The 11,590-nt window shown below is 41.8% G+C and overlaps 1 protein-coding gene across 1 annotated transcript; it reads right to left on the bottom strand.

The window, feature by feature from the left end:
• Nucleotides 1-10,134: 10,134 nt before the first annotated feature.
• On the bottom strand, nucleotides 10,135-11,241 carry LOC129482833 (transcription initiation factor TFIID subunit 13-like). The gene has a single exon (XM_063635508.1). It carries the CDS (start codon nucleotides 11,198-11,200, stop codon nucleotides 10,826-10,828), a length of 375 nt encoding a protein of 124 aa, XP_063491578.1. The 5' UTR covers nucleotides 11,201-11,241; the 3' UTR covers nucleotides 10,135-10,825.
• Between the last annotated feature and the right edge of the window lie 349 nt (nucleotides 11,242-11,590).

Genomic DNA, 11,590 nt, shown 5'->3' with positions numbered 1-11,590 from the left:
CAACACAGTACTGGAAGTCTTAGCCAGAGTAATCAGACAAGAGAAAGAAATAAAGGGCATCCAAATTGTTAAAGAGGAAGTTAAACTGTCACTGTCTCCAGTGGTATGATTGTATACCTAGAAAGAGAATCAAATCAAGAACTCAACCCCTTTTATAATAGCTGCAAAAAATAAAGTAAAATACTTAGGAATATACCTATCCAAGGATGTGAAAGACCTCTACAAGGAAAAGTGCAAAATACTGCTGAAAGAAATCGTAGATGAAACAAACATAAAAACATCCCATGCTTATGGAGGGGTAGAATCACTATTGTAAAAATGACCATACTGCCAAAAGCAATCTACAAATTCAATGCAATTTCCATCAATATTCCATTATCATTCTTCTCAGAACTAGAAACGGTTCTAAAATTTATATGGAAGTATAAAAGAGCCTGCATAGCCAAAGTAAGGCTGAGCACAAAGAAGGAATACAGAGGCATCACATTACCCAACTACAAATTATACTACAAGGCTATATTTACCAAAACAGCATGCTACTGGTATAAAAATAGGCATATAGACCAATGAAACAAAATAGATAATCCAGAAATAAAGCCAAATACTTACAGCCAACTGATCTTCGACAAAGCAAACAAAAACATAAAGGAGCGAAAGGACACCCTATTCAACAAATAGTGCCAGGATAATTGGCAAGCCTATCATATAGAAGGATGAAAGTGGATCCTCAACTCTCATCTTATACAAAAATCAACCCAAAATGGATGAAACACTTTAAATCTAACACCTGAAACCATAAAAATTCTAGAAGATAACATCAGAAAAACTTTGTAGACATTAGCTTAGGCAAAGAGTTCATGACCAAGAACCCAAAAGCAAATGCAAGAAAAACAAAGATAAATAGATAGGACTTAATTAAACTAAAAAGCTTCTGCACAGCAAGAAAACTTAATAAGAATCAGCAGAGTAAACAAACAGCCTATAGAGTGGGAGAAAATATTCACATACTGTGTATCGTACAAAGGACTAATATTCAGAATCTATAAGGAACTAAAACAAAGCATCAAGGAAAAGAACAAACAATCCCATCAAAAAGTGGGCTAAAACATAAATAGGCAATTTTCAAAAGAAGATATATAAATGGCCACCAAACATATGAAAAAATGTTCAATAATGATCAAGGAAATGTAAATCAAAACTACAATGCAATGCCACCTTACTCCTGCAAGAATGCCATAATTAAAAAATCAAAAAATAATAGATGTTATGGTGGATGAGGTGAGGAACACTTTTACACTGCTGGTAGGAATGTAAACTAACACAACCACTATGGAAAACAGGGTGGAGATTCCTTAAAGAACTAAAAGGAGATCTATCATTTGATCCACCAATCCCACTACTGGGAATCTGCCCAGAGAAAAATAAGTCATTATATGAAAAAAACACTTGCACACACATATTTATAGCAGCACAATTCACAATTGCAAAAATATGAAATGAGGCTGGGCACAGTGGCTCAGACCTGTAATCCCAGCACTTTGGGAGGCCGAGGTGGGTGGATCATGAAGTCAGGAGATCGAGACCATCCTGGCTAACATGGTGAAACCCCATCTCTACCAAAAATATAAAAACTTAGCCAGGCGTGGTGGCGGGCATCTGTAGTCCCAGCTATTAGGGAGGCTGAGGTAGGAGAATGGCGTGAACCCAGGAGGTGGAGCTTGCAGTGAGCCGAGATCGCACCACTGCACTCCAGCCTGGGCGACAGAGTGAGACTCCATCTCAAAAAAAAAAAAAAAAACAAAAAAAACCAGCCAATGTCCATCATCGGGTTGATAAAGAAAATGTTTTTATATATATATATATATATATATGTTATAAATGTTATATATGTAATAAATTTGTTATAAATGTTATATATAAATATATATACAAATGTTATATAGATGTGTCTGTGTGTGTGTGTGTGTATATATATATATATATATATATATATATATATATATATACCACTGAATACAACTCAGCCAAAAATAGGAAAGAAATAATGGTATTCCCAGCAACCTGGATGGAATTGGAGACCATTACTTTAAGTGAAGTAACTCAAGAATGCAAAATCAAATATCGTATGTTCTCACTTATAAACAGGAGCTAAGCTATGACAACACAAAAACATAAGAATGTTACAGTGGACCTTGCGGACTTAGGTTGAAGGGTGGAAGGGGGTGAGGAATAAAAGACTATGCGTTGGGTACAGTGTACACTGCTCAGGTGGTGGGCACACCAAAATTTCAGAAATCACCATTAAATCACTTATCCATGTAACCAAGCACCACCTGCTCCCCAAAAACTATTGAAATAATAATAAAACAAAAGAAAACAAACAGAAAACAGGAACATATACACCATGGACTGCTACTCGCCATAAACAGGAATGAAACTATGTCATTTCAGCAACTTAGATGGAACTGGAGGCCATTATTCTCCGTAAAGTAACTCAGGAATCTACAAGCAAATAGTGCACCATCTCACCTAGAAGTGAAAGCTAAGGTATGGGTCCACAAAAGCATGCAATGTAGTATACTAAACATTAGAGACTCAGAAGTGGGGAAGGTGAGAGGAGGGTGATGGAGGAAGAAACTGCCTGTTGAGTAAAATGTAAACTAACTGATTGATAAATGCACTAAAATCCCAGACTTCAACACTATACAATTCATCTGTGGAATGAAAGACAACTTGTACTCCTAAAGCTATTGAAACACATTTTAAAAAATTTAACAACAAAATAATAATAATAATAAGCTCGAATTTTAAAACACTAATATGAACTTATTTTGTAAGTACTGATATCATGGAATCTATTGTTCTGTGTGCCATACCTACATTGAATTGGGCACTAATTTCTACTATAGGTATCACAAAAATCTTTTAACAGTATATTTGAATAGAATTCACAACTACACAATTTATCTATGGAACCTAAAACCTCAGGTACCCCTACAAATATTGAAATAGCAACATATATTCAATGTTTTCTGAGCTCAGCTGTGACCTCGGGTCAGCAGGTCAGTGAGGTCAAAGCTGGCTTCTCAGGACCTCGTGGCATTCCCATCATGGGCAATGGCAGGATAGCTCAGCTCAGGTGTCCCTTCCACCTTCATAGGGGAAAAGGAGCTTGAGGGAGCTGAGGGGGAGCACCAGCGACAGTCACATGTGATTCTTTTCTCAGGAAAGCTTTGGCTTATCCAGAGCCAAATCTGCTCGAGGCTACAAGAAGATTTTCATGAGTGTCACTTTTGGGAAGAAAATGTCATAGCAGAATCCCTGACAGAAGTGACCATTTCAAAATTTTCAAATTTCCATACCCCCCCGCCCCCCTCCTGGAACTCTTCATTCTCAAAGGAACTGATAAAACCTAATGATCTCATGCATTGGTGTTTTGGAGCAGATGTGCAAGTTGGCTAAATTTTGACTTTATTAAATTATTTTTTCCACTGTCAATATTTCCATGATGATGGAGAAATGTAAACTTTCAGATTCCCTTCCACACCTAGAAGTTTAGGTTACCCACCCACCTACCATCCCTCCCACAAGGCGCACTGCAGAAGGTTGGGTCTCCATTGGGTGTGTGCAGAACCCGGGGACTTGCTTGGGTTTTCACAGCCCTGATTAGGTTGAGTATCTAGTGAAGCAGGAAGTACAATGGAAGGTAGCTGGGTGGGTCTAATCCAATCATCTGAGCTCCTTAAAAGAGGCAGGGTTTTACTGAGACCACAGACATCTCCAGTCAGAAAGAGACTGCCTGTGAGGGAGGTTCCTGGCCGCTGCTGTGTAGACCAAGGAAACCCAGGACCCTCCCTCCGGGAAGACTAAGCAGCCTGGCCTCCGACCCACAGACCTGAGAGCTGGTAAGTGTGGGGCTGGGTTTGCAGGGGCTAAGCGTGTGTGTGAGTCATGCGCATGGATCTCAACTCACAGGCTCTCCGAATCCTGTCCACAGCACCACTGCCCTCGCTCTCTGATGCCAGCACCTTCTGCAGCAGGCCAGGCTCAGCCCAAGGACAGGGGAGAGGCCGCGGCCCCGCACCACAGTGGACATCAAGCAGACCGCCCGCAAAGGCACCGCCTGGCAGGCCCCCAGGAAGCCCTTGGCCACCAAAGCCGTCGGAAAAAGGGCGCCGCCTACAGGAGGGATCAAGAAGCCTCACCGCTACAAGCCTGGGCACTCTGGCGCTGCGGGAAATCAGAAAGTACCAGAAGTCCACGCAGCTGCTCCTGCGCAAGCTGCCCTTCCAGCGCCTGGTGCGCGAGATCGCCCAGGCCATCAGCCCGGACCTGCGCTTCCAGAGCGCGGCCATTGGCGCCCTGCAGGAGGCCAGCGAGGCCTACCTGGTGCAACTCTTTGAAGACACCAACCTGTGTGCCATCCATGCCAGGCGCATCACAATTATGCCCAGAGACATGCAGCTGGCCCGCCGCCTCCGCAGAGAGGGTCCTTAAGAGCCCAAAGGTAGCTAAGCATAGAATTGGGAGTGGAAACAGGCAGAAATCAGATCTTGGTGGTGTTTCTGTGTGCTTTTGTTTGTTAATGTCTAATCTACCTTGAGGGTCATAAGGCACTAGTGTCAGGTGGGAATGTTTCAGTGAGCCAGTTTCAGCACTTCAGCTCTACATCAATTTTCAAGAAACCTGTTCATTTTCACTGGACTATGCCTGTGTTTAGACTACTAACCAAATAAATCTCTTCCTGATGGCAATTCAGTGATGTTTGTTTAACTTGATCAGTAGATGAGACCCACACTTCGACTTTTCCTGTATGCAGCTCTGTGTTTGCAGTGTTCCCTGTGTCCTGGGCTGTTCCTGCTAGTTTGCTATGAACGCACATTCAACTCTGCTTTCTAAAATACAAACAGACTCTGTATCCAGAGTCTGTTTAACAGAACTTAAATTTTTCAATGCTTCTCAAGTACAAGAGTTGAACATGGCATGGTAGGTGAGGGAGTAGGAGGTAGATTTTGACAAGATTTTTTCAATTCAGATAATTTCAAATTTTTTGTTTTTATCCAAACTACAGAAAATTTTAATCAGCTGTCAATTCAAAGATCATTACAAAAAAAATTTGAAGCTAAATCACAATGTAATTTTTGAATTATGATCTCAAAAAATTTGAATAATTGGATGGCATTGCTGTGACAAAACAAGGTTTTTCAGCTCTTTCATCTTTAAAAACAAAAACCTGATGTGGAATCATCTCGTTTTACCAAACAGCAGTCTGCTCCCTTGAATATGTGCCTAAGAAAAACTAATTAAAAACAAAAGAACTTCATCTATCTCATTAATAGGTTCATATAAAATAAAATATTTTCTTATCAAACAGACTGCTAGATATTCCTATACTCGGCACTAACTTGAAATTATATGACATGTCTCTCCAATATTCATGATAGTTATTAAACTATTACAAAAGATCTGACTCCATTCATTTTGTGAGAGCATGGCCCCCTTCTCCGCCATGTATGGAAGTTACCACTCTACTTTGTATCCTTCTTCATAGAAAACGTAACACCATCAAATTATTATTTAAACTTATCTAATTGGGTTACAGCAGTTTGTTTGTTGTACTTTTGAAGACCAGACCCTAGATACTATGCACTTGGAAACAGTGCAGCTAGATTGTTTAAACTTTACTTGGGCACAGGCTAAATACTTTTGGGGGGCAAAGGCAGGCAGGGCGAATGTTAAGGTTATTCCAGAGTGATCATAAATTGTTGAAAATAACTGTGAAGTTGTAGGCCATACGCGCTGGGTCACACCTGTAATCCCAGCACTTTGAGAGGCGAGGCAGGTGGATCTCTTGAAATCAGGGGTTCAAGACCAGCTTAGCCAACATGGTGAAACTCCATCTCTACTAAAAATACAAAAATTAGCCAGAGTGGTGGCACATGCCTGTAATCCCAGCTACTCTGGAGGCTGAGGCAGGAGAATTGTTTCAACCTGGAAGGCAGAGGTTGCAGTGAATCAAGATCATGCCACTATATGCCAGCCTGGGCAACCAAGCAAGACCCCATCAAAAAAAAGAAAAAGAAAGGAGGGAAGGAAGGGGAACAGAAGTGGAGGGGAGGGGAAGGGGAAGGGAAAAAAGAAGGAAGGAAAGAAAGGAAGAAGGAAAGAAAGAAAGAAGGAAAGAAAAAGAAAGAAAGAAAAAGAAAGAAAGAAGAAGAAAGAAAGAGAAAGAAAGAAAGAAAGAAAGAGAGAGAAAGAGAGAGAGAGAGGGAAGGGAGGAAGGAAGAAAGGAAGGAAGGAAGGAAAGAAAAGCTGTGAAGTGCCATCCCTTCATTTGTTAGTCATCTCCTCACTACCTCACCAGGTCCAGCCAGAGGCCACATTTTTCTAGGCAGTCTCCAAATGTACATTATGAGATAGACTTTAATAATAGCAGTGAAGCTCCAGGAAAACTTACATTGTTATTAACATGTAATACAACCAGCCACGAAAGCTGTCAAAGATTTTTCCTGGAAAGATATCACTTTCTACAAATTTTCTTCTTGAGAATTGTGGCTATATGACATTACATATTGAGAAGGTTTAGAATGTGTAGGGACACTGAACCTTCTCAGCGAATCCGTTTTTCCTCTTTGAAAAAACAACACTGTGTTTCTGCTCCTGAACCGACCTGACCTCTGAGACCTTGATAGGATCTTGTTTCTGTCTTCAGCAGTTCAGCTTTACTCAAACTCCACACAAAGCATTGAGATCTACGTGGGGGCCAGAAAAACGTTCTAACCTTGTGTGTCCAATCACTACCCTCACTGCTGTCTGTAGATTTTTGTCCCCACCTCAGGTTGCTTGGGCAGGGTTCTCTTTACTTCTAGTGTTCAGCGAGCACTAGACCTGCCACATCTGCCAGAACACAGCTTCCAAGACTCCCCAGTGCCATGGAAAAAGGAATGAGCTGAGAGCAGTATAAAGCCTGGGTGATATTGAGATCTTACTTATTTTGGTTGCTCAAGCACTTTAATTTCTGAGAGAGCCCTCCCAACTCCATGAGTTCTTCCAAAAATCTGTACCCTCCATATCCCTCCCTTAGACCCAGTAGTCTAACTTGTTATATGCCTTTACAAGGAAGTTGGTAAAATAAAATGAAAGCTATGTAATGTCAAAACATGGTGGTGTGAAACAGAATTTCCCCATCCTTGGTAAAGTTTAAAAGTTTCTGTAATACTCACCCAATCAAAGATAGGTTCTATGTACCATAAGTACCATTTGAAGAGCAAAAGCTAAGTTTAAAAATAAATAAAGCAACACTTTTGAGGGGGTATATTTGGCTTCAGGAAAAAATAATTGATGTTACTCTGTTCAATATTAGAACTGAACTGGAAGGGGTTTTAGATCTTTTTGCTCATACTCTGTGATTTACGGGGCACAGGGCAAAGGTGAACCGTCTGAACTAGCACCATCAATATCTGCGAGTTGTGCTGGGAATGTTCACAATGATTTGATAATAAATCTCAGGTCTTTATTTTATGGTGGAAAAGTCTTCTTTGCCATAATAAAGGGAAAGTAGAGTATGTACAAGGAGACTATGGGATAACTTTATAACTCCTGATGAACTACTTTGTTCCATATCTCAATAATTTATTTTTTATGTTGCTGTACTCAGGTTCAATTTTCTGAACAGATTGCCTCTAGAAAGCATAAAATCAAGAATACTCTGTAACAGTGTTTTAAACTAAATTTGGTTGCCTATAGAAGCACTGGTAATATTACCACATGAAGCAAACCTGCAAGATCAATAGGCTCTCTTTATATGTGTCTTTTAAACTGCAGAGGATCATTACAAATGGGTGTTCACAGGTTTTTGGAATCTGTTTCTCTCTCTCTAGTCTTATAAGATTCTCCTATACTATGTCAATTTCCAATAATGTAGATGATCAAATTGCTGACATAAAGCAAAGTAGGGAGGAATACCTATGAGAACAGTCACATAAGAGAAAATAACGCTTTGTGATTTTGTTTTTATTTCCTCAGGATGGAAGCAGTTCAATGCTGATTCAAAAAAATCCATACAAGTATTTAAAATACATACAAGGACAATAATTGCAGTGCTCCTGCTCAGACACAGCCTTCAGGGCAGAAGAACACAAGAGAAAAGTCTCTGCAGGCTTAATTTATTGATACCAGAAATAATCATAAAAGATAAGACACAGCAACTCCAGGCTTCAGTATAAAACCATACAAGTACCCTGGAAGAGGTTTCCCTCTCTGAAAGCATCTGCCTGCCCACAAAAAACTCAAGGCCCATGCACCCATCTTCTTCCAACTAGAAAGACACAGAAAAATGCCTCTATATGCCCTAGGAAACCCAAATATTTAGTCAAAGTGATTATGAAACAAGCCACTGTCTTCATCTAGGGAAGGCCAATGTCAGAGTTTGAGAAAGACATTAAAGTCGTGTGTAAACCCAGGGTAGACTGAGATGCAGAAGCTCCAGAAAACACAGTCCTGTCACTGGAAGACGGATGCAGTACTGCCTTCACAAACAGAACTTTCCCTCTGGTCTTGGGCCTAAAAGAACATTTTTTTTGTAGTTGCTGTTGGGGAAGAGGCCCTTGGGTTCTAACCTGCCAATAGCCTCCCTTAAATGCTTGGGCTGCAATGGGGGCTTTTCTCCCCACATCTCACACACGTCCAGGGCCTCTTCCAGCACCTCTCTGACGAAGACCTTGGCTATTCCAGCCATGGCAATGGCCACGTTCTCAGGCACCGATCTGCCAGTGATAGACTGCATCAGACCTGCAATGCGTGCTTTTGGGAAAGCTGAGCGGCGAAACACTTCGGAGCGGGCAAGCTGCTCCTCAGACATGACAGACAGCAGGGTTGCCATCCTCTGAGCCTCCTCCGCATCCACGGTGGGCTTCCTGTCCTTCTTTCCTTTGGTGTCTCTTTTCCGTCTTTTCGCTGCAGGAGGAGCTGAGGCTGAGGCTTCATTGTCAGCTTCTGTGAGGTCCGTGACATCCTGACTGCTGAGCTCATCTTCCTGACCCCTGGGTTCTTCCAAGTTCCCATCTAGGTCCTCAGGGAGCCCATCCTTGTTGCTGCCCTTCAGACCTTGGGGCATGGCGAACATCTCAGCAGACACACCTGTTTGCCTGCCTGTCTCCATGGGTGAGATTCAGGTCTGCTCCATGACAGCAGCTGTAACAGCAGAAGTTCCAGCTGGGGTGGTTTGATTATGGATCTGAAGTGAGATTTTGAGAACCTTTCTTTTTTTTTTTTTTTTTTGATTTATAGATCATGTTTATTAAGCGGCACACAAAAAGTTAAGTTTCATAAACAATAACATTCAGTGATCTACTTAAATCCAACTGTAATCCTTACTTAAACTAAGGGAAATAATAATTTTATACATAGAGTAAATACACACAAAACCTGGGTATCCCGAACTACACACATGGTTTCCACAGCCACCTATGGTTTTAGTCAAGGACACATTTCCACGATGAAGAAGTACTTACAAATATGTTAATAAAACACTCACCCAAACGCTTACCCTGCCATCAGCTTTTTAAGCAATGCCATTCCTGCTGCTGAAAGCATTTATTTTTAGAAGCTTGAATCTGATCTGGGTAAACGGGTTCTCCTAAAACTTTAACAGGATGTTATAAATCCAAAAAGATTTTAAATCAAAAAGCCTTCCAACACCGCATTATGTATTGTGAAAGCAATGTGAAACTTTCTTTCCTTTTTTGGTTTGTTTGTTTTTTTTGAGACGGAGTCTCGCTCTGCCGCCCAGGCTGGAGTGCAGTGCTGCGATCTCGGCTCACTGCAAGCTCCGCCTCCCGGGCTTACGCCATTCTCCGGCCTCAGCCTCCCGAGTAGCTGGGACTACAGGCACCTGCCACTGCGCCCGGCTAATTTTTTGTATTTTTAGTAGAGACAGGGTTTCACCGTGTTAGCCAGGATGGTCTCGATCTCCTGACTTCGTGATCCGCCTGCCTCAGCCTCCCAAAGTGCTGGGATTACAGGCATGAGCCACCAAGCCCAGCCTAGTTCATTCTCTTTAATAATGAACTAGACAATAAACTAGTTGTTGTCTAAAAACTTCTGAATTCATGAAGCAGAAGTCTGAGCTGTGAAGTAAAAAATGCCATTTAGATTTCACATATTAAATAGCTACAGTAGGCCAGGCACGGTGGCTCACGCCTGCAATCCCAGCACCCTGGGAGGCCGAGGCAGGCGGATCATGAGGTTAAGAGATCGAAACCATCCTGGCCAACATGGCGAAACCCCGTCACCACCAAAAATACAAAAAGTTACCCAGGCATGGTGGCAGGCGCCTGCACTTCCCAGCCACTCGAGAGGCCGAGGAAGGAGAATCACCTGAACCCGGGAGGCGGAGCCCGCAGTGAGCCGAGATCACACCACTGCACCCCAGCCTGGCGACACAGTGAGACTCCGTCTCAAAAAAAAAAAAAAAAAGCTACAGTATATCTTACAAGGTTACAAGGTTATAAATATACCTAACACACAAATACTACTTTATCCTTTAGATAGTCAAAAGTCAGAAGGAACGACACGGTTTGCAAGGTACTTTGACTTACGTGTGGTCATTAAAACCCAGTAAGTGATTCAAGTATGGTAATACAAAGGCAGGCGATTACATGCACCAATATCACTCTAAAATCAAAGGCATAAAAATAAAGGCTGAAAACTTTGTGTTTCTCCATCTTTCGTTTACATGGCTAGATATCAGAAACTTACTTTAGAAAATATACTATTATTATATATGGTTTCCCCAGATGGTAATTTTCAGAAACTACAAAAACTGTCAAGATCCATAATTTGCTTCATCAAACGCTTTTCTAGCTCGTTTCAACTCTTCATTCATCGTAAGCAAGTCTTTCACCCTGGCAAACTTCCTTGGGTCCTTGCGAATCAAGAAGACGATATCTTCAACCTGTACTCGACCTTGTCTTCCAACTGACATTGCCTTGTGAGTCATTTCAGTGAGAAACTTTACGACAAGATCTTCAAGAATATCCACTGACTCTGTATAAGGATTCTGGTCATCCCCAAAGCCATACATCATACATCGCAATTCTTTAGAAAAAAGTCTCCTTCTTTTACCCTGTCCACCTTCTGCACCTCCTCCAGTTTCTTCATTTCCTTCCTCAAAGGTGGGGTCTTCTTCCTCGTCTGCCATCCCACTGGCCCGCCAACCCACAGCCGAGAAACTTTCAGAGATGTTGGCTGCTATGTTTCTGGCGAGGCTTAGTTTAGCCACCGCTGGACACAGCTCCCTGCCTCCCTTTCCCACAAACAAACACACACACTGGTTTTTCTCACTTCCACAATATGGAGAAACTTGTGGATGGAGAGTGTATTAGTTTTAGATCAATGCAGAATAAATTCTCACAAATTTTGGATATTGAAAACAAACCCCAGCTCACAGGTCAGAAGTTCTACTGGGCCAAGTGACTGCCTCCTGCTCAGAGTCACACGAGGGACCTCCAGGATGGGTCTGTCTGTGTGGTCGTTGCCTTCACCTGAGAAGGGTCTGGCTTCGATCTGATTCGAGTTGGTGGCAGAATTC

Source organism: Symphalangus syndactylus, chromosome Y (genome assembly GCF_028878055.3).
Source record: "Symphalangus syndactylus isolate Jambi chromosome Y, NHGRI_mSymSyn1-v2.1_pri, whole genome shotgun sequence".
NCBI lineage: Eukaryota > Metazoa > Chordata > Mammalia > Primates > Hylobatidae > Symphalangus > Symphalangus syndactylus.
The sequence above is the reverse complement of the archived record's forward strand: the minus strand, read 5'-3'. Positions and strand labels throughout refer to the sequence as shown.